At 36.2% G+C, this 22,704-nt stretch overlaps 3 protein-coding genes across 7 annotated transcripts; 2 read left to right on the top strand and 1 right to left on the bottom strand.

Moving 5' to 3' along the window:
• The first annotated feature begins 391 nt into the window (after nt 1-391).
• sit (stuck in traffic) lies at nt 392-4,288 on the top strand. Its single transcript, XM_068297405.1, has 4 exons — nt 392-422; nt 2,474-2,679; nt 2,750-3,315; nt 3,378-4,288. The coding sequence occupies exons 2-4, from the start codon at nt 2,619-2,621 to the stop codon at nt 3,636-3,638; spliced, it is 888 nt and encodes a 295-aa protein (XP_068153506.1). The 5' UTR covers nt 392-422; nt 2,474-2,618; the 3' UTR covers nt 3,639-4,288.
• Nucleotides 4,289-6,680: 2,392 nt separating this feature from the next.
• Nucleotides 6,681-13,182, bottom strand: bond (james bond). Of its 2 annotated transcripts, none has more exons than XM_068296548.1 (4): nt 13,041-13,182; nt 8,188-8,255; nt 7,929-8,119; nt 6,681-7,858 (listed from the first exon to the last, which is right to left on the bottom strand). In XM_068296548.1, the coding sequence occupies exons 2-4, from the start codon at nt 8,243-8,245 to the stop codon at nt 7,139-7,141; spliced, it is 969 nt and encodes a 322-aa protein (XP_068152649.1). In that variant the 5' UTR covers nt 8,246-8,255; nt 13,041-13,182; the 3' UTR covers nt 6,681-7,138. The 2 variants fall into 2 exon arrangements, with proteins under 2 accessions (XP_068152649.1, XP_068152650.1); XM_068296549.1 differs by lacking the exon at nt 13,041-13,182 and adding an exon at nt 9,606-9,623.
• A 2,828-nt stretch (nt 13,183-16,010) lies between these two features.
• On the top strand, nt 16,011-20,846 carry AdipoR (adiponectin receptor). Of its 4 annotated transcripts, XM_068297435.1 has the most exons (7): nt 16,011-16,196; nt 17,008-17,382; nt 18,588-18,686; nt 18,888-19,240; nt 19,312-19,613; nt 19,675-19,754; nt 19,823-20,846. In XM_068297435.1, exons 2-7 carry the CDS (start codon nt 17,035-17,037, stop codon nt 19,955-19,957), a joined length of 1,317 nt encoding a protein of 438 aa, XP_068153536.1. In that variant the 5' UTR covers nt 16,011-16,196; nt 17,008-17,034; the 3' UTR covers nt 19,958-20,846. The 4 variants fall into 4 exon arrangements, with proteins under 4 accessions (XP_068153536.1, XP_068153537.1, XP_068153540.1 ...); XM_068297436.1 differs by lacking the exon at nt 18,588-18,686; XM_068297439.1 differs by lacking the exons at nt 16,011-16,196; nt 17,008-17,382 and adding an exon at nt 18,336-18,398.
• The last annotated feature ends 1,858 nt before the right edge of the window (nt 20,847-22,704 follow it).

Raw genomic sequence — 22,704 nt, 5'->3', positions numbered from 1 at the left:
GAAAGACGTATGAATGAATGGACGGACAGAGTCAAAGACAGTAAGACAAATAGACCGATCGACTGACTGACTGTTTGTCTGTTTGTCTGTCTGTCTGTCCGTCATTTGCTGTCATCGTAATTATCAATAGAAAAACGAGACCAGACGGCCAAATCGAACGCAGCTTCCAAACAAATCAAGTTGCGATTCACAAAAGAACCTTTTTTCATAGCAGCAGCAGCGGCAGCGGCAGATGAGCAACAGTAACAAGAACAACAACCAACTGCCAAAATAAAAGTCCAAGATGAGGTGCAAAGGGAGGGAAATATAACCAAAACCAAATTCAGAGACCTATAGTCAAAATTTTTATACATAGCAGCACACAAATCGGCGAAGCAGTTCAGTTCGTATACAAGTCTCGTGGGTAGCGGATGCCAGTAGAGGTCTCTAAAACTTTTTCAAACCAACCAACAAGTAGATAGTATACATTATAATAATATAAGATCTCATAAAGATGAAGAAAAAAACAAAACAAAAAAACCGTTGTCATCGTGTTAAGCGTTTAAAGTTATTGGTGTTGCTGGTGTACAAAGTTGCTGCTGTTGGTGTGGTTGCTGCTGCTGTTGTTGTAAATTAAGTGCACGGCAATCGAAATGATTGCAACAGGTGTCAAAGAGCTGTTGATTTGTCTCTCTGTGTGCGTGAACAATTAGATGAAGACAATCTTGATGATGAATATCATTAAATTGATGACTATCATGAGAAAAAAACTGAAAACTGAGGCAAAGGATCAACTCAGTTTTCCTCAGACAAAGGATGTTTCTAGCACTGAATAAACTCCCTTTTTAGCAAAAAGTTTCGAAAATAAAATGTGCACACGTGCTAAACTCATTTATTCAAAAGCCATTTGAAAAAATGATTCTCTTTAAGAACTTTGAACTTATGCAAATAGTATGCAAATATTGTGATGATTGGTGTGTCAAGGTCAATCAACTTTCAACGAGTTAATTTTTGCCATAGTTTACATCATCATCATCATCGTGATGATGATCTTTATTGTGGTTGTCAACATCAACATGATTATCAGCAATCCCTTAGGCAATTTGGCAATTGTTGACACAATTTTAGTTTTTCGCTGCTCACCTTTTTTTTAGTTTTTGGTTTTTGGGTGTAGCCAAGGCCCAAGAAATCTTTATTTAACAAATGACTAACCAAGTGGAAATGTTTTAAATTTGTTTTTTTACTTTTTTTATTTCTTCGTAACGATGATGATGATCAGCCAGACACAACGGCGACGAAATGTGTGACAGTTTTTCGGGTTACCCACAAGAATTCCATTAAATTAAGGCAAGGTCAGAATTTTTGTTAGACCTTTGCAAATTTGATAATATTTTATTGTGTGCGTTTAAAGATGAAACAAAAAATCTTTCCAGCCAATGAAAAACAAAAGCAGAAACAAAAAAATTGATAATTTGAAAAACTCGATTCTATGAAATCACATTTTATGTTCAACAAATTTGTTTAGCACCTTTTGCTGTTATTTGTCGCCTCATTTTCTGCCTCATTCCATGTTTATTGTTGCAGCTAATAGCAGCAGCAGCAACAACAACAACACCAAGTGCAGGAAATGGCCAATAAGCCATACCAAACCAGTTGATAGTTTTGTTTTGTCTGTTGGCCAACTCTTGCCCTTCAAAATATTTAAGTTTCTCATTTTTTGTTTTTATAGACTTTCAAGATTTTTTCTCAAAAACCTCTCAAGAAGTTGATTCTGTGCATAACCTCGAATAAAGGGGGGAGGGGAGAAAACTAAAAAATGGCCAATAACAAAAAAAATAACCAAATGAAATCAATTTTTTGAACTTGACTTTGAACAAATGAAAATTGATTTCCAATTGGTTAAGTCGAAAGAGTTTTATAAGTCCAACATTCTGTACATTTCTACAGCATGGCCATTTTGTTGTTTCATTTAATTGTCTTTCTGTTTTTTCTTTTCTTTGTTGTTGTTGTTGAATGTTGTAATAAGGTTTTGGTACGTTCCACATGTGTGAGATAGCATCTCTGGGGTCCAGTTGGCCACCAATTTGCTATGCCAACTATGAGGCAATCCCAAACGAAAACGAAAACACAGAGAAAGAAAGAAATAAAGTAAGGAGAGTCGCTGTGCGTTTGTTTAATTCATAATAATGAATATAATTTACTGTTGCTCTTGCTGTTACATGATAATTTCACAGCATTTCACGGTGACAACGAATATTTTGAGATAGTCCAACCAGAGTCGGGAATGAGCTGCGACCAACAACACCAATCCTAAATAGATATAGTAGATATATGTAGTTTAGTATAGATAGTTTAAGCATAACCAGAACTAGTCACCTCATCGTTTTTGGCATCAAATTAACATAATTTTAAATACATCATTTGAACTTGAAACTTGAAATGGAAAAATCAATTCGGTATCCCGGTATCTGCTTCTTTTTTTCTCTCATTCCAGACAATTGGCAAAAACTTGTTCGCTTTGGGCATTTGAGGCAAAATCATCGCAACTGGCGTGCTTAGCAGATTTTTAAATTATTTTTTTGTGTGCCTAAAACCAATTCACCTCACACCCCAAAAATCAAAATAAAAACAGTTTAAAAATGGCGGCAGCCAACGCAACACAAACAGATTATTGGAACTTTCTGTTCATTGAATTGGCAGGTGAGTTGAAAATCAAAGATCGATTAATATGATCAATTTAATGTACTTGAATCTTTCTCCCTCGCAACAGATCCTCGTACGAATGATTGGTTCTTAATCAAGTCACCATTGCCCCTGCTGACCATTCTGGGTCTCTATTTGTACTTCGTGCTATCGTGGGGTCCACGTTTTATGCGTGATCGCAAACCCTTCAAATTGGAACGAACTCTGCTGGTCTATAACTTCTTCCAGGTGGTTCTAAGTGTTTGGATGGTATACGAGGGAGTTGTCATTTGGCAATACTATAGCTGGCGTTGTCAACCCGTCGACTGGTCACGCACACCGAAAGCCTACAGAGAGGCACGTGTGGTCTATGCTTATTATTTGGCCAAAATCACTGAACTCCTTGATACCATATTCTTTGTGCTGCGCAAGAATGATCGTCAGGTGACATTCCTGCATGTCTACCATCACACTGTGATGCCCATGATCAGTTGGGGCACAAGTAAATATTATCCAGGCGGACATGGCACTTTCATTGGCTGGATCAATTCATTTGTGCACATTATCATGTACTCGTATTACTTCCTCTCCGCCTTTGGACCACAAATGCAAAAGTATCTGTGGTGGAAGAAGTACATTACCAATCTGCAGATGGTAAGTCGACAAGCTTCTAGCCCATCTAAATGCCAGTTTGATAAACCTTTTCTCTGTTTCAGATTCAATTCTGTTGCTGTTTCATTCATCAAACTCAATTGCTGTACACCGATTGCGGTTATCCCAGATGGTCGGTCTGCTTCACTTTGCCAAATGCTGTGTTCTTCTATTTCCTGTTTAATGATTTCTATCAAAAGTCATACAAGAAGAAGCAGGAGGCTGCCAAGAAGGCCAAAGCTCTGACAGCAGATAATAATAATGAATCCTGTGCCAAGGATCTGAATGCTGCCATCAAGACTGTAGAGCAAAAGAAGGCACTCTAGAGAAAAAAAAGAAATACCAATAACCTAATCCATATTACTCCCTTCCATATCCTTTCCTCAATCCTCATCCCACCCATTCCCATTGCCTTTCCCAATCAAATTCCCCTCCCACTATCCCAAAAAAAAAAAAAAAAAAAAATACTCGTACAAAGCGGGGCACATGGGCTTGTCTCTGTGCAACTTTGTTGACTAATTTGTTAAGTAATCCGCCGCCAAAAAAATAAAAACAAAACAAGAATGAGATAATATTTTCGAACAAATGAGGTTTTCGAGCTACATAAAATGTACAGTAAACAGTTGACATACACAAACCACAAGAAAAAACCCAAGAAAAATATTCAAAAAACAACAAAAAAAAAAGATAAAATTACTTTTCGCAGCCATCATCCATCGCTACGTTTGAAGTTCTCTTTGTGTATCGACCATGTGGACACATATGAAAGAAGTTTTATGTTTTTTTCTCAGTTAAAAACTGAACTAAGAAGTTAAGCAAACATCAAGGCGAAAAATGAAGTGTTAGTTGTGTAAATAAGTTTAGTAGGTACGCATATATGACTACGTATGTATATTTTCTTTAGATTTTATGTACAAAAAACAAAAACAATATTGGTATGTAAAGTAAGCAATAAAAAAATCAAAAAACAACGAGTAAAAACAACAACAAAAAACCGAAACGACAAGAAATTCGAAATACAAATACATTTACAAAATAAATTTAAACATTTTTTATAAAAGACAAAACCCAAAAGTCTATTACAATGAGAATGATTCTTCTTTAATTGCTTTTGAATGGGAAGAACTCTTGACCAGCTTAGTTTGGTGGCCGAAATACATGATGATACCTATACATATATTTCAAAAATTTTGAGATGATATCACAAACTTAAAAGAAAAGAGAGTGTGTAACTTTGGAGTAAAACTCTACACTCCAACTTTGCTCTGCCATAAGAAATTCTCCATCTATATCTCAAATGACAAAATGGCAAGTCTTGGAAACTGAGCCACAAATTGTTAACTTGTCTAATTCCAATCAGTTCAACGGAATTTATGCAGCCACGTTCCTGTTTCTCTCTCTCCCTCTCTTCATAATGGCTAAAAATTTGAATATATAATCGTATTGTAATATTCTTTTTGCCAGAGATTATATCTTCAAGTGCTTAAGATTCGGCTGATTTTATACATATACATGAGTTGAGATAAACATAATCATTGGTACCGTATCTATCTAAATGTCTATCATATGTTGTTGCGGAAGTTGTGTTTAAGTCAAAAGAGACAAAAACACCAGAAAAAGGTAGATGAAAGAAAGATCGCATACACTTGGAACAAAAAGTTCTTGAAGATGTAGGAAAACAAATGAATTTACCATTTTTCGTAAGCTTAAAATAACAAATTGTAATATAAATGTTTATTTCATTCTTTAATAATGGTTTATTATGAAAAAAAATAAATGTCGTTGTTGTTCCATTCATAAATTTAATCAAGATAATATTATATGGCAATCGAATAGATTTGTTTCAAGATCAAAAGTATTGTAATAATTCAAATCAATTTCCGTTTTAGATTGTGTTTTTTTGTTTTTAAATTTTTCCTAGTGTAGTTAAGAGTTTTAGCTGGGCGTGTCAAGAACTGGTCTTTCAATGTGTGTATAGATCTTTGCTAGTCGTCATGCAGCATGTCCAGTTCATGAATTTTTTATATAGTTGCAAAATAAAATTATTCAATGTTGTTAACACAATGGCTAGAACCCAATTCAAAAAAGCAAATAAACAAAAGAATGGTATGGCTTGTGGTCCAATCGTCTTGTGATCGTCCGATCATTAGATACTCATTTAAAGGCACCTTGAACACAGAAGCTGTTGAGATAAACACTGGGACTCACATACGCAACGTAGCCTTTCATTGATCAATCAGTCAAAACGAAACGGAACTTGGGCCATATCCGGAAGTGGCAAAAGCATCTTCAAGCGGTGCGGCAACAGTAGCCAATAAGCCGGTTTTAATCTAAATTGACCTTGATCTTGACCACAATAAAAATAAGAAAAGAACCCAAAGCGAAATGCAAAACACTTTGATTGGAATCTTTTTGGCCAATCTTCGCCAGGGGTCATAAACTGAATTGATTTCATACCAATTGGTTATGATGATAAGGACGGAAAGATACTCACACACACACAAGCGCACGACGGAAGTATTTTGTCCTCAATTCAAGTGTTTTCAATAATTTTCTACTGCATACAACTAGGCTATGCAATTTTCCATTGCTTGCATTTAGGGGCAATGCCATAAGGAACTAAAGTGAGAGAAGATTTTTGTTCAAACTGATCATAAAGGCAATGATCTCTCTAAAAATATGCCACAACAAGCAGCACCACGCGAAAGACATTTATTAAGTTTCAAATTCGAATTCTTAAGTCACATAGTTATAATAGGAGTTTAACAAGTGACAAAGATTGAACAAAAGTTTCCAAAAATTTGCATATATTGTTGCTTGTTGGCTGTAATAATTAATAATGGATTCCATGTGAATCAATGCCAACGATAAATTGATCCAAAGAGCGGGAGCGAGAGCGAGAGACATAAGAGAGAGCAAAAAAAAAATCATTAGAAATTCTAATACGTTTGACTGTCCTCGTCGCCATGATGTCTCAAGAAACTTGTTCAAGAAAAAAGATGACTAAATATATAGTATGGGTAATAGCACAATACTAAAATGTTGCATAACTTTTTTTTGTTTCAATCTGCGGCCACACGCTCTTCCAGGCATCCCAAGTCCAAGTTCATGGCAAGGGTTAGTCGCGGATCTGAGTATTTGTGAGTGTTTGGCGATTAATAGCCCATTGCAGATCTGAATAAATTTCGGTATAGCGCGTGTCTTCATAAATAATGGCATCGCTAACTGGTTTTTCGATATCTCTCTTGGCTTATATCCAATATTCAAACCCGAATCCGAACCCGGCGGCTCAAGATCACAAAAAAAAGCACACTGAACGGTTCGTTATTTCTTTTGGATGGAGTGAAAGAAAGAAAAAAAGTCAAGAGTTTTTATTTAATTTTCTTGTTTTATTTAATTTTTGTTCTTTTTGAGAAACGATTTACGGCTGTATTTCATTAATAAGATTCTTAATACACATGCACACTTTAAAATACAGATATAGATAAAAATACGCATACACTCTTAACTCATACATACACATAACTACTAATACATTCACACTTATCCAACTAACGATTTTTTTGGGGTTTTTTTTTTTTTTTTGTTATCTTCTGCTGTTGCTGCTAATTGGCATAAACATTATACAGGGTGCACACTACAGATACAGATTTCGAAATTTAGATATTGGTTTTTCTTTACATTTGTTTTGTTTTCTTTTGATTAAACTAGACTAAAGCCCCGCTCTAAACTAAAAAACTCTATTAGACATATAAAAGAGAATCCCACCAGACCAACTCAAACTACACAGAGAGAAACAATCGACTGACATATCGGTACCTTTCTCTCAGTCCAGTTTAATGGGCTTCACACTGTTGTTGTTCAGATCGATATAGGATTGCTTGGCTGGCGTTGGCAGGCTGAATTGGCTGGTCTTGGACTGGATGGGCATGCAACCCATGCCGCCTGCTGCACGTAGAGCCGATTGGGCCAAACTCGTGCCAGTTCCCACAGATCCATTGCTGTCGATGCTCTTTCCCTTGTTGTAGGTCTTGCGGTAGAAGTTGCCAAACAGATACAGGAAGATAATCGTATTGCCCACAAAGAAGAAGGTCAAAGTTTTTGGCATATTGCATCCCTTGGCGCCCACCAGCAACATATAGCCCAAGATGAGGACGAACTGGATCAATTGGATGCTTGTCATGTACTTCTTCCACCACAAATATTTCTGGTATTGAGGTCCCATGGCGGCAACCATGTAATAGAAATACATAATAATATGTACGCCCGAATTGAGAATGCCAATGATGACGCCCTGTTCGCCAGGCGCATACTTCAGATAGCCCCAGGAGAACATCACAGTAATGGTATGATGATACACATGCAGGAAGGACACTTGATTGTTCTTCTTGCGCAGCACAAAGAATGTCGTGTCCAGTAGATCAATGATCTTTGAGAAGAAATAGAACCAGGCTCCCGAATACAAGGCTAAATTCTGTTCACGTGTACGATTGATTTCACATTTCTTTGAAAATATTGATGCCATGACATTACTTTCACGAATGGACTATAAAAAACATATATATATATATAAGTATTTTGTAATATTGATGTAAATTCTTTAATCAATCACTCACCGTGCGACACATCCAGATGGAATAGCATACTTGAAAAGCGTTATACAGCACCATAATACGTTTCAAATCTTTGGGCTTACGATTCTTCATATATTCGGGACCGATTTTCAAGACGAATGCCAAATAGAGTAGAACCACTGTCACCACAGGAGCTGGTGAACTCATCAGAAACCAGCTATCGACTGTCTCATCTAAATAAATAAGTGTTTAGAGACTACGTTATAGACATATAGACAATTAAATGGCTTTAAGTACTCACCCACACCCGTGGCTAGGCCCGAGATGCGTTCGTTAAATATTTTCATATATGTCGTCATTTTTCACTAACTGCAAAACAAAAAATAATAATTATAACAATTATAAAAAATAAAACTTTTTTTTTTTTTTTTTTTTTTTTTAGAAATTTTCGGTAAAAAAACATCGAAAATTCAGAGCTTGACGTTCGTCCGCACACGGCGTTGCCAAAATATTGAATGAAAAAAAAACATGGAATAAATATTCTAAAGCGCTGCTTAGACAAGCCCAGCACGTTCAAGTTGTTCCGAGCCAAGAGGCTCAGAGTAGCAACAACTTAAGCCAAGTTGCTGCTTCTGCTTTTGCCAGCCAGTTGATTATGCTCCGGCATATTCCGGCGTGAGTTGCATAGGAATGTGCCGACACATGTACGCCAAACGATTTATTAATGAAAGCAACAATTGAGAAGAAAAAGCATATTAACTTATCAACCTCAAAGTGCTTCCTTCAATATGCGAAAAGCGGGACGAGGCACAAGCCCAAATTGAATGATGAATGACGACAGCAAAACAGGTAAAACTATTCAAAACTGGAGACAAAGCCAAGTTAAGACAACGCGATTGCAAATGCGACTGCGACTGCGTTCGCTTTTACGTTCGCTTTGGCTTTGGCTAATGCTATTACTTTTGCTACTGTCAATGTCAGGTGCAGCCTCTAAACGAAACAGCAACAAGTCGAAAAAAAAACGAATTGCTATCAAAAAATCAATAAAGATGACTGAGAATTGAGTATTTAAGATTCTTAGTTAGTTTTGTTGCCACGATCAAGACCGCAAGTCAATGGCTTGGAAACCTGAAAAGAGTCAAGAATTCTATCCATGTGTGTGTGTGTGTATGGGTGTCTTCAAGGCTTTATTTGAATTTCTTGCCTTGGCACTAAAGTTAGACCAACTTTGGCATTCATCTTGTATTCACACCAGTGCTGGCAATTTAGCATTTTTTGTTGTTGTTTTTACAAAAGCTAGAAATAGAATTTTTATCACACTCACAATCACATAGGCAAGGAGAGTTCATTCTATTTATTATTTCTGAAAACATCGTCAAGATATAGAATACTAAATAGTTACAAGAAACAAAATCTCAATGGATGACAGATCGTAAAGCAGAAGAACTAAAGCAGCACTGTTTCACACACACACACACACACACACACACAGATCGTATTAAATTCTTAACATTTACATAGCAACTTTGGTTTTTATTTCTTGTTCATTTGATTATTGAAATTTATTGTTATTTAAATTGCATACGGAACATCATCAACATAATTAGTTGTTGTCTTTAAGCCGAGGGAAGATGATATTCTATTTTGACTGTGTAAATGTTTAATAAAAATATACATTCAATCCATTTTCAATTAGAATCTTGTTTTAAACCAACTGACCTGGACAACTCTTTGTTTTTAAAACCGGAACTTGCTTGAAGAAACGTCTAGAATTGTGTTTTTGTTTTTTTATTATTTCTAGTTTATATATTTATTTAGTGTATACATAGAGTAGTTAAATTAGAATATGCTCTGAATTAAATATCAAATACACATACACACTCTGAGAGACACACAACTAAGTTCATTGGGGGGATTTTTTCTTTTTGATTTTGGCCAAACTTGACTCAGCAGGAAAGTCATAACCTACTTGAAATTTTGTTTTATACTCAAATACAATTTGTATTAGCAAATAAAAGATGAGGGTAAGAACTGCTTTTGCTGCTGCTGTTACAGTTGTTGTTGTTGAATAAATGCCAGGGCTCACATGGCGTATCATTAATATTGAAGTGGCCAAACACCTGTCACTAATTGGTCCCCCAACGACTGTTTGTCAGCAACTGAGACAGAAATCTGTGTTGATTGTCAGGGCTTTGATGCCCCTTCCACACTGTGGGGGCCCAGGGAATGCGATCTCTCTTTTATATATAGAGATATATTTGGTATATAGAGATACATATTTGGTTTCCCCCCCGAACACACAATTTGTATGCAAAACACTTGGCACCTAGTCACAAAATGACACTGGTGACAGGAAGAGTGAGCTGTGCGGCATTATCACGACCAAAAAAGTGTGACGCCAATCGAACTCAGTTCTGGGTTGTTGTTGGCAGTTGTCAGTTCCATTGATTTCTGATTTCCATCACCTCTCAAGCCCCTCAAGTCCCTCAAGTAGTATTAAGCATTTCTCTTTGTCTGCTACACATTTTGTTTAATTTGTAATCCAAAGGCCAATAAGTCAGCCAGCCGTCCAGACAGACAACCGGCCTGGGCACATGTAAGTGTGAAGCTATGCGAAATAGCTCTTCCGCCTGATCTTGTATGCCCTGCTAATGAATTGAAGTCGGCCGATCGATCCAACGATTACGCATTAACAAAGTTATCTATGTGTGTGTGTTTGTATGTATGTAAATATATATTGTATGCATAATTGATTTTGCGAATTTTGTACTCACAATCAGAAGAACATTGAACATCCTAATTGAAATTGAAATTAAAATTTACCCCTATCTATCTCTATCTTGCTCTCTCTTTCTCTCTCTCTCTCTCTCTCTCTGAACATGAAATTGAATATGGTATTGCCATTATTATTCTTGTTTCCTTATCGTTTTATCATTATGTTTGTTTTGCTTTTTTTTTAGTTTTCTGTTTTGTGTTTTCCTAAATTGTTAATGACTAATCTTATATTTATATCAATGCAGACTAAAGCCAAAAGCGGAAAGCCACCCAAAAGGCGTTAATTTCATATTAAATTCCAAAATCTACAAAAATATAAACTTTTAAAATTGCTCAAATTGCCACTAATTTGAAATTACTGCCGAAGGTCGCCGAAGGGGGCATTACTCTTCACTCCACTATATAAACACATACATACATACATAGATATGTGGAAACATTTTATATATATATACTATAGACAACATGTATTTACATATACGTATGTATGTATGTATGCACATATATGCCTTTAATGTTATTAATGAGCTACCAACAATGATTGCTTTTTGTCCATTTACTGCCAACATTTGCACTTGCATAATTGCAATGGGTAAATATAATTACACAAATTTGTTTCTGAATTTTGTCACCAAACACTATTCTTAGGTGTGTCTTCTAAGTGTGTGTGGAGTCTTTACTGTGTGTGTCTCACAGTAAAGACTCCGCCTAAATTCCCAGTTTCTCCCTGTCTAGGGCGGATGTTTTCTATGGACATACAATGGAATTGATCATAAGTAACTTTTTTTTCACACGCTAAAAGTAACTTGAGAGATATGTGATATCTTTGTACACTGAAAGAAATTGTTTGTTTTAATTAACACTTGTTGCTATTTACAAACCTATATGATGATTTTCTCACAGTGTAATGAAGCGAATATAATTACTTGCCATATAAATCAGTAAACATTTGTTTTTTGTTTAACTTTTTTGTTTGTGTTTGTGCTACTTTTCAGGGTATAACGATTCAATTCTACAGGCATGACAAATATAAACCAAAGGATAAGATCATTAAAAATGACTTTAATTTTCGCAAACACTTCTTAAGAAGCTAAACAGATACTTAATAGATAGTTAAATGGATAGAAAACTAAAACTGAATAAAGACCTTCTTTTTTTATTTGTTTCTTTTTCAGATCTTTTAAATAATCATTATAGATTTTTATATGCTTTATAGAGGTAATGTGAAATTTCCATCATTTGAGAATTCTTTCAGTATCTAATTACTTATCTAGAGAAGAGCATCACCTAGAACGAGAATGAATTTGAGTTCCCACTTGAGTTTTCCCATTATTCAAGTGTGATTTAAGTGAGAGGAGACGTGGGGGCCAGAGAAAGGGAATCGGGTGTTTAGGAGGTGGGTGGGAATGGGCTGCAATGGGTTAATCACTTGGTTTTTTAAGTTATATACGTGTGTCAAGTGCATATGTTTAATTTTTTATGATTTCATGCTTGCTTGGCGCACAAAATTAATAGTTTATGCCAGGCAGACAAAGTTAAACAAAAAAAAAAAAAAAAAAAAACGTAAGCAAAAGGCGCGTTGTGCTAAGTCTTAGCCCTCGTCTTGGTCTTGCGGCAAGTTTTTTTTTTTTTTAGTTTTTTGGAGTCTGACAGTCTGACATTCTTTAATTACTTTGTAAATATTTGCAACGTTAATTGGGTTTTTTCTTCTTTTTTTGACTGTCTTCACTTGAACTGTAACGGATGCGTTTGGTTTTGGGTTTTTGGCTTTGGTGTGAAAGACTGTTTATTTTTGGTTTTGGCCAAAACCATGGGAAGGGAGATGGGACCAAAATTGATTTCTATGAATTATCAAAGTGTTAAAGCTGCTGCTGCTGCAAGAGGTGGGCGAAATGGGCGTGGCCATTGGCAATGCAGGTGCAATTGATTACAAGTTCAAATCGTTTAGTTTTGGCCAACTCAATGTTGTCAGCGACTTTGGCCTTGGTCTGACTGGCTAAAATTGCAGCTCCTCAAGCAAGTCTTGTTTAATTTTTCATTTAATTTTGCTGCTGTTGTTGTTGGTGGTGCTTTTTTTCATTCATTTTCATTTAAATCTATGTATGTGCAATGCATTGGGTTAAGGTCAACGAGAAAAACTCAGACAGAAGCACAAAATAAACTTCAACTTAAGCCAAGAATCCAGTTTGCTGCTGTTGCTGCGGTTAGTTGCCATTTTTTTTTTTTTTTAATCTTTATTATTGCAAATCACGAGATGCAACAATTTGAGAACATTTGGTGCTTGAGCTTGGTGAGAAACATCAGAATTCTTGTCCTCTTAGTGCGAACACTTTCACAAGCTTTGATTTGATTTTGAATAAGAATAATTCACTTCCGTACCTGATTTTTATTTGTAACACACACAAACGGCACAGCACGGCGCTCGCACACACACGTTACACGCACTCGACAACACACACACAAGACACACAACTCTGGCTAGGAGATGATTCGGCGGACCGTCTCAACTGCGGCAAATGCCAAGAAGACACTAATATGGAGTTCTATCCGTTCAGCTGTATAAATAAACAAAATGAACACAAAACGCTCTGCGGTCCGGCCATGTTGCTGACGTCGCTGCCTCAGTCGCTGTCGTTAATGTGTTGTTCGTGTTGCTGTTGCTGCTGCTGCTGTGGCCGCTGCTGCTGCTATGGCTGGCGTTGCTTTTGGCAGCGTCGCTGTCCGGGCGGGATTTGGACTTGGCCAATTTCAAAGTGTGTTTTTTGTTTTAGCCATATGTTTCAGCTTTTCAATGCAAGTCAAAGTTGTCTTAATGGCCAATTTGAGTTAACTTAGTTTCCAATTCTGTCTTCTCTTTATTTTTATTTTTTTTTTTTTTTTTTGTCCATTTTAATATTAACCCTAAACTGTAAGTTTTGTCTTTGCAGGGTCATATAGACAGGGTTTTTACGTCATGGAATTGCGTCAATGGGAAAAAATATTTTGTTTAAATTAAAGGCGTTTTTATCCTTTGTTGATCATGACTCAGTCAGAGCGAGTCGAAAGCCCTTTTATTTTCTACTCTGAAATGCCTCTTGATACATAGTTAGTTGGCTAATTGGGTAAATGCTATTGAACACATTAAAAACCTGTACGACTAGCACTTACAGCCCTATAAAAAGTGAAAATTATTCTTAATGTACGTCATTAATTTAGTATATAGAATAATTTTAATTTTAAATGCACCTTTACTTTACAGCACAACAGAGTAGTGAATTGAAATGGATACAAATTAACCCAAAAACCCATCTACAGGTTAATTCATTTTGTGGTAAGGTCAAGTTTGAAGCAATTAAGGCTTATGTTTGTACCTATAAAAAAAAGAAAGCAAAACTTATAATGCCTGCCGATTATTTTGTTGTTAATTTTCTATTTTCGATTTTGCAATATTTTGGTCTTATTTGAACAAGTTTATTAACCCTTGGTAAATTTGCACAAAACGTACAACAACAATGATAAGTTCAATTTTTTAATACCCTGACTTTTTTATTAACACTATAAAAACTAGTCATAAATAAAGTAGAAAGTGTAATAACTTTTTACACAGTTTTAGTTGGAACGAAAAGCAACAAAATTTGTTTTTATGTTCAAACAAATTCTAATTATTTAAAACGTTTATAAAAAATAGCTTTAATCACCTGCATTAGGTTTCATTAAAAATATTAAAAACTTTAAATTAGATAATTAGCTTAATGTTCTAATTCTTAAACTTTATTCCCTTGCAAACTTGTTGCCTTAACTAATTTACCCCATTTTTCGTTTCTTTTGCCAAAAAGTATAAGAAAAATAAAAAAACATAAAGTATTTGTCTAGCCAAGCCGCAAATTGGCATCAAATTAACTGCTACCTAATTGATTTATTATCGCTGTCACGTCAAAATACAATTGAATCTTTTTGAAATGACAACAGTTTGAGTTTTCACTCCACTTCACTTTGCGCATATTCCTGGCCCAGATCCAGAGACAGACTGAACCGTATTGCAATCTTGTTTCTTACGCAAAGTTTGTCATTTAACACATATTTAAGTTTATGGGAAATTCGGTACAAAGGTCGAAAAGACGATGGGAGGTTCAGATTTTTTGCACAATTGTGAAATGGAAAAGGTCTAACTAAATGTTTTGGTTTAAACAATTGTCGTTGATGAACAATTTCCTTCCGGGTTTAGTTTGAAAACGGTTTCGCATTCATAAAAACGTGTTTTAAAAATAGATGAAAAAGAAAAAATGAGACTATTTTGCATTTTGCGTTATCGAATGACTGGCTTAGTTGGCTCTGCATTGATTATTGTTGTTTCTCTTTTGTATCGTTGAAGACCCTGAACTTCAGACTTGGACCATGCCGGTTGATTAGACTTAACGATATGTTTTAACGTATACCGCTAGCGAAGAAGAATTTAGTAAATTTCAGATCCTTGGCCAAGTTTCTAGGTGAAGTTATCAGAATGGTGTGGAGCAGAAAAGTGATGACCATTGATCATGGCCTGGTTTAGTTATATTCGTTTATGAAATTTATAGATATACGTGTCTGTGTGTGCTTGTTGTTTCGCTTGAAGTGTTAATGTTTTAACAATGACACTTGTATCGGCAGCTCATTTATTTACTTAGAAAGTTGTCAATTGGTTGTAAAAACTTACTAAATAATTACCGATTATGAAATGTTGTAAAAACTTTAAGGCAATGTCCATTCATATTGTTTGACCCTCTTGACACTCAAATGAGTCAATTGGCTGTAAAAAAATAACTTTTAGGTAATTGCCATTATTACCTTTGGTATTTGATCTTTTTGATGTTCATAATAGTCATGCATTGTTGGTTTTAATATAAACGTTGTCTCTTGTCTTTTCTGAAAACCTATTTAGCATCGTAAATATTTGTTATATTACTTTCATGGAGATCTCATTAGTTATTTGCCATGAGAAGGTCCTTAATAGATATAATTTTCACGACCATAAATGACTAGTTTCCGACAAGTCATAAAATTTAATTAAGATGGTATAATACTTTGTCCTTAAGCCTGTTAAATAAAATGACTAATTCAAATAAAATAGTCATAAATTGGATTTATTGCCAACCTGTGCCGAAAATGAGCTGAAATGCTGTTGCTAAAGGTATATATTTTTTCAATCACTGAAAACAATCAAATAATTGAATTTGAATTGGTTGAACCGTTACATTATTGAAAAACGCCAATGTTGGTGCTGTTAAACACAAGTCTGTTATGTTAATCAAAATTAATCGATATTTTGCAGCTATCGATGAATCATCGATTGCTGTATTATCGTTGATTGCCCAACACAGTGTTGCCAGATCGCTGTAGGAGAAAACATATGAAAATATAATTCGTATTAACTTAATTTATTGGACTTGACAAAAAAAAAAAAACAATTCACATCAAGTCCGCATAGTAAAACGTTAACTGCAGTTTGGGTGCATCAAGGCCTGGAACTGCAAATTAAAGAGATTATATACTAGTTTGCATAAAACCTTTTATTTCAAAGTAAGTTATGTCGTCCCAAAGGTGTAATGAAGTGAATGTGAAATATTAATAACTTAACGTTAAGTGAAGTTAAAGTATTCGATTTCTTGACTTTCATATCCACGTGGCCTTGCACCCGAATTCTGAATGACAATCAACTCAGTTTATCAATGAAAAATTACTTTAACTGGCAATTGCGCATATGCATCATCAACGGTCACCACCAACCATCCATCAGCTCCCTCCACCACCTGCCTGCATCAGCGCCATTAGTGCTCCACTTAGCAACGCTTTGCCTGCCCCTCAAACTCTTATGTAAAACTTTAATTGTCAAACTTGGGTCAGCTTGTTGCTGGTTCCCGTTTGTTGTGGCAGCCAACTTGCCAAATATAATATAACACACACACTTACATATCTAAATGTATAATATTTATGTGTGTAGTTAGGGATACAAAGTTCAATTGGATACATCAGGGGCGGACTAAGCCATAGAATAAAAAAGAATATGACTAATTCCTCAACCTGCCGTATAGGCCATGTATGATGATAAGGCCCGGAAATGATTTCGCTTATTGGCAAATTACTTGCATGTCCCATGGCTTTCTTCCTTAGCATATTCACTTATTCTTAGGGCTTATGATTCCGTCCCTGCACCCATTAATTACTGGTTTTTGCCGCTGCCATATAGTAATATAAACATTTATAACACTCACATATCGGGTTTAAAACAAATTAAGAATTGCCTACGTCAGTTGAGCATTTTTGTTCAAATCAAATTATATACATACATACATACATATGGAAATTATTGTTTCTTGTTTGTTTCTTGCAGCTAAGAACTTTTTGATAAGGAATTTTCATGGATTCGGCCACGAATCTGTTGGAGCGCAATCTCTCCGTTAGCGACATAAATGACGTTGGCCTAGATGGGGAACCGACCATCAATTTTGATTCCTCGAATCCATCCTCGGTGGAGATAGTGACAGCTACAACTGCCACATTGCATGGCAGCGATGATGCCACCGAAGAGGATATTTTTGAGGAGGTGAAAATGATCTTGCGCAAGCGACGAGGCTGGGGATTAGAGGACTCGCTTAGTGCCAACGACCTGGACTTGCTGGAATATGATGATGAGCTTGGCGAGGAGGATGATGCTGGATGCCCGTTGCCCTCAACACCCGAGGACACACAACTTATTGAGGCTGAGGTGAGATTTAAGTGAAAATATGGGAATCATATAGGGGAGCAAGCGCAAAATTAATTTGCGCAGGCAAACGTGCATTGGCTCCATTATCAGCGCGTTGATTGACCCAATAGCGTGCGGTTATTGTCGCATTTCACAGACATTTGAATGTCGTGTTCAAATGCCACACTTATCAGATACAATTGTGCATATGTGTACACTCACACAATTCAAACAAACAATCCAAATGTGTATATACTTATGAACAGGTGCAGCGTCGTACCTAGATTTAACTTTGTATTTGTTGCACCCTTTGAGAGTATTTATAAAAGCTAGTGTGCCATATCTGATAGAAACCCTTAGAATTTATGACCTTGTGGTACCTATGTATATTTGTTCTGTCTCTATCTATCTATTTAAGCAATATATTGAAGGGATAGCTATAACTCTAGGTATCCTCTCATAAATCACTAGGTTTCTTAGTTGTCAGTTTCGTTTAGTTATCTCTTTAAACTCGGTGCGTGAAGAAATGTGAATTTCTCTTTAGTCCTTGTTTTTCTGTCACTTTTTTTTAACAACTAATTGTGCGTACAGTTTGTCATAAACTTAGACGTCTCGGCGGCTTTTGAGGTCAGCTGGGGATTACCGAACCCGGAGGTTTGTCTCAATCCCCTCTTTTGGCATTTACTGTTGCAATTTTCTAAGCACAAATCAACAAGTACTCGACGTCAGATGTGTCACTGATAACTGAAAAAACCGACTGCTAACTGAACAGTTTCGGGCAAACTCTTATCTTATCACACAAGTCGTGTTCGCTTTGTGTCTTGTTCCGCCAACGGGCAATAACAAAAATACGAAGTGGAATTCTTGGTTTCATGCTAATTGTTGCCACTAAGTAGGCGTCTGGCAGAAGACTCAAAGTTCGTACGTTTGCCGTTAGGAAAAAAAACGTTTTATTTTTCATTTGGATGAATCTCTGTTAGCAGTTCAAGATGCCGGGCACCACGACGAAAGAAGGATCTCCAGAAGTGGTTTTAAGTGTAAGCCTTTGGCATAAAGAGGATCAAGACAATAGTGAATCCTATAAAAATTTATCAAATGAAGATATAATCGAGTCACAAGCATGCACGAAAGACGTTAGTCCAGCTTAATTTTAGTTTTAACGTATAAATGTGTAGATCCGGTTTGAAATTCTATAATTTTTCTTATCAATTTTTCCATTCAAATAGATGACGGAAGTGCTGAAGGCTGGTGTACTCTCTGACGAGATCGATTTGGGAGCACTGGCACATAATGCCGCCGAACAGGCTGAGGAATTCGTCCGTAAGGTAAGGCATGCAGAAATCAAGTTGAAATTGAGTTTGATTCACGTATCGAATTGTTGCATTTATCAATTACATACAATAAAGGCTGATTAGTTCATCGAAAACGTTGGTTTCAATTACCCACACAGCCTATTCCGCAGCATATCATATCTTGCATGCAAGAGTTAACAACAATTTTCTAATAATAATTTGTTTATTTTTTAGGTCTGGGAAGCTAGCTGGAAGGTTTGTCATTATAAGAATCTGCCCAAATGGTTGCAGGACAACGATTTCCTGCATCGTGGCCATCGCCCACCGTTGCCCTCATTCCGCGCTTGCTTCAAATCCATATTCCGTTTGCATACGGAAACCGGCAACATCTGGACACATCTTCTCGGCTGCATTGCCTTTATTGGCGTGGGATTGTACTTTGTTTCACGACCATCTATCGAAATACAAGCTCAGGAAAAGATCGTATTTGGCGCATTCTTTATGGGGGCCATTATCTGTTTAGGATTCTCATTCGCTTTTCACACACTAAGCTGTCACTCGGTAGAGATTGGAAGACTGTTCTCAAAGTGAGTGAATATAAAAATTGTGTAATATTTCTTGCATAATATTTAATTTAAATGTTTTCTTACCCACACAGACTAGATTATTGTGGTATTGCGCTGCTTATCATGGGCTCCTTTGTGCCTTGGCTATATTATGGCTTCTATTGTCATTTTCAACCGAAGGTTATATATCTCTCAGTGGTTTGTGTGCTGGGCGTTCTCTCCATTGTTGTCTCTCTATGGGATAAGTTCTCGGAGCCGGGACTACGTCCATTGCGTGCTGGGGTATTCATGAGCTTTGGCCTGTCTGGAGTGATTCCAGCGGTGCACTACAGCATCATGGAGGGTTGGTTTAGTCAGATTAGTCGTGCCAGCTTGGGCTGGTTAATTCTAATGGGTAAGCTGAACATTGTTTTCATATTTCTTGTAACAAGTGTTTAAAAACTTATTCAATTCAGGTCTTTTGTACATAACGGGCGCCTTGCTGTATGCTCTACGTGTGCCCGAACGTTGGTTCCCTGGAAAGTTTGACATTTGGGTAAGTCTGCTTTTAATAGATTAAGGAGTCAACTCTTGTAAACTGTTTGGTCTCTTGATTTCTTGCAGTTTCAATCGCATCAACTGTTCCATGTGCTTGTCATTGCTGCTGCCTTTGTGCATTATCACGGCATTACCGAGATGGCCATGTACCGTGTCATGTATAGCGAATGTACTGTTCCCACTGAGCCGATAACCTTTTAGAAGCTGCTGTTGATATCAAGGATACAATCATATTTATATAAACACCCACACATATACTCCTCAGAGACACACTTAATATTCACCCACACACACACCATACCGCACACACACACACACACATTCAAGCATACACATAGAGGAACATTATGGCGATTTAGCGCAGATTTACAATGCAACCATTTTTAGCGTGTTTGGTGAGCATTTGTACCTTGTTATACGAATTATAGATCTATACCAATTCCATCATGTTCAAATTGTGCCCAAAAAAAAAAAAAAGATCTACAAATTTCATAGATGACAAAAAAGAAAGAAATCAATTTATTGTCGAATTAAATCTTCAGTAGCTTAATTAAAAAAACTATGTAGAATTATTTATGGAATTCCATTTATTAATTTTGTTTATTATCACTATCATTTACATTATCGTTTTAGTTCAATAAACATTGGGTAGTACAGAAATGTTTGGCCAATTTGCAATCCATTCCTGGACCTAAGAATTTTATACATACATAAATCACCTGAAAGTGATTTGCGCTCAGGTTTTAGGATTACTCTAAACCCTCTCTTTAAAAAGCCTAGACAGGCAATTAATTTATGTTCTTAAGTTGTGCAAATTAGACAACAAGAATTCGGCATTAGTATTTAATAATAATTAGAATCGGTTGTTTATTGAGGTCTGGACTATAACTCATTTTATTTTGAATACATTAACACTTACACCACACAAACCCCCCGTAGCCGTCACTGACCTTGGAATCTACGATAATATCTTACCATATGCATTATACATAATTGCCGATCTGTCAACAAAAAAAGAAAACAAAAGCAAAAAAACGATCATTTTGAGTAAATCAAAATAATAAAACATGAAAAGACTTCAAAAAGCAAACCCGTTTCTATTGCATGCATCTAGCTAAACGCACCAATGAATCGCAAATACTGAAATATTTACTTCATATAACTCGGGAATGAAAACGTAAGCAGCAGTAGTTCTTAATTTCGTTAGCGATTATTATTGTCTTAGTCAACAAAGTTATTAATGATTCTTAAACTGATCTCCAGTTACGAGACTTTTGTACGATTTTATGTTGAAATACTCTCGCCAAATCCCAAGTTTTCATAACTAACTAATGGCAAGGGTGTATAAAGTTCGGACAAGTCGTTCTGCTGGCAAATCGTTTTTATAATTGTGCAATAATTTTGATTGCCATTAACCTAATGCTCGTCTTTCGGATCATTAGAAAGAATTGCGGTTACTAGTTTAGTCTGATCTCTAATCTTCGATTGTTGTCTGAGGATGGAATAGAAAAATGAAAAAGAAAAAAAAAAAGACTAACAAACGCTACGTTTAGTTTTTTTTTTTTTTGCTGGTGATGACTGGGCGAATTCGGCTCAAGAGTTTGACTTTGACCCGCTTGACAATGTTTTAACTAATCAGCCGTGGACTAGTCGCAGGTTTATCTTTGTTGTTGCCTCTGTCTTCTATTCTATCTAATTTATCATCGATGTCATTGTCTTTGTGTGCTAGTTTTTATAAATATCTATTGGATCGAATCGTTAAGCCTTTTATATGATTTCTTCTCTTTTTCTTATTGCCAAAATAATCGAACTTTGTACTTAACAATGTGGGCACGTGTCCACTTTAAATCAATATGAGTTTTCTGTATTTTTTTTTTGGGAATTTCAAGTTCAGCAACGCAAAAAATGACTTGGCCAAAATTGGTAATTATCAAAAAGAAATAAGAAAAAAAGGCAACTAACACACAAAAATCAGCTCGGAAGTCAGATGAAATAAATATGCCAAAAATGCGTTAATGAGATAAAACTCTGTGCATAACTAAATGAATGCCAAGTTTACAGTGAAGCTTTCTATGTGAGGAAAAGGAATTGCAAGAGATGCTGAGGGCGACTTTAAGTGCAATGTCAGATCACAATTCGAAGGTTTACTGTACGATGTAAGCATTAAATTGCCCAATCAAAAACAGCGGCAGCTTCAACAATTCATTTCCAATTCGTAGCATAAATGTGATTATAAATTGACGCGTTTTTGGCACATTTTTTTGTTTGTCTCCCCCAATTCGTTGGCGTTTCTTGACCCCTCACGCTGTCTTTTGACTATCGTGAAATATATACGTTTATACCACGAAATGGAAATATTAAATGAAACCAACAACTTCGATATGCTAATTAACTAGCGACACTTTTTTAAGGCGTGCCTTTTATGTTTTACATATTTTGGTTAATTTTGCGCTACTTTGCTTAGAGCCAAACAGAAAAGGGACAACAACTGGTTATGGTTAAGCGATTATTTGACCCTAGTTTGTGTGGGTTAACATTACTTTGGGCTCTCTTAATAGTAGGTGCTCTCTCCAGTATGGCTTTCACTTTCAATTATAAGCATGATGTACAGAGACCACGCCAACTATAATTAATGCATATTATATTTAATTTGGCAATTTCTTCGGTCAGGTCAGGCGGAAGACATGTGTGCTGGTTTCCGACTTTAGTTCAATGTCGACCACAGCTAACTGGCCGATCGGCAGAGTTCACTCTGTCTGCCTGCCACCCTGTGAGTTTGTTTTTGTTGGCGGTTTCATTGCTCTTAGCTCTTTATTAATGGTTTTCTGCAGTTGCTTTTTATGCGTTAAATTCAATAAACGCCGACAACCAACCGACAACTGGTCTTGAAGGTTTTTGGCGTTTAAGTGTTATGGTCAAGGTTCGATCTCCATCATCAGCATCCGTTG

This window comes from Drosophila tropicalis, unplaced genomic scaffold, assembly GCF_018151085.1.
Source record: "Drosophila tropicalis isolate 14030-0801.00 unplaced genomic scaffold, ASM1815108v1 contig_859, whole genome shotgun sequence".
Classification (NCBI taxonomy): Eukaryota; Metazoa; Arthropoda; class Insecta; order Diptera; family Drosophilidae; genus Drosophila; species Drosophila tropicalis.
Note: the sequence above shows the minus strand (reverse complement) of the source record. Positions and strands in the feature narration are given on the sequence as shown.

What these genes read in the sequence shown, in the direction of transcription:
- sit (XM_068297405.1), top strand. Translation starts at nt 2,619, where the DNA reads ATGGCGGCAGCCAACGCAACACAAACAGATTATTGGAACTTTCTGTTC. An exon ending in TCTGTTCATTGAATTGGCAG is followed by an intron (nt 2,680 to 2,749) that starts GTGAGTTGAAAA and finishes CCCTCGCAACAG; the next exon opens with ATCCTCGTACGAATGATTGG. An exon ending in ACATTACCAATCTGCAGATG is followed by an intron (nt 3,316 to 3,377) that starts GTAAGTCGACAA and finishes TCTCTGTTTCAG; the next exon opens with ATTCAATTCTGTTGCTGTTT.
- bond (XM_068296548.1), bottom strand. Translation starts at nt 8,245, where the DNA reads ATGACGACATATATGAAAATATTTAACGAACGCATCTCGGGCCTAGCC. An exon ending in GGGCCTAGCCACGGGTGTGG is followed by an intron (nt 8,120 to 8,187) that starts GTGAGTACTTAA and finishes TTATTTATTTAG; the next exon opens with ATGAGACAGTCGATAGCTGG. An exon ending in CCATCTGGATGTGTCGCACG is followed by an intron (nt 7,859 to 7,928) that starts GTGAGTGATTGA and finishes TGTTTTTTATAG; the next exon opens with TCCATTCGTGAAAGTAATGT.
- AdipoR (XM_068297435.1), top strand. Translation starts at nt 17,035, where the DNA reads ATGGATTCGGCCACGAATCTGTTGGAGCGCAATCTCTCCGTTAGCGAC. An exon ending in CACAACTTATTGAGGCTGAG is followed by an intron (nt 17,383 to 18,587) that starts GTGAGATTTAAG and finishes CCATTCAAATAG; the next exon opens with ATGACGGAAGTGCTGAAGGC. An exon ending in CTGGAAAGTTTGACATTTGG is followed by an intron (nt 19,755 to 19,822) that starts GTAAGTCTGCTT and finishes GATTTCTTGCAG; the next exon opens with TTTCAATCGCATCAACTGTT.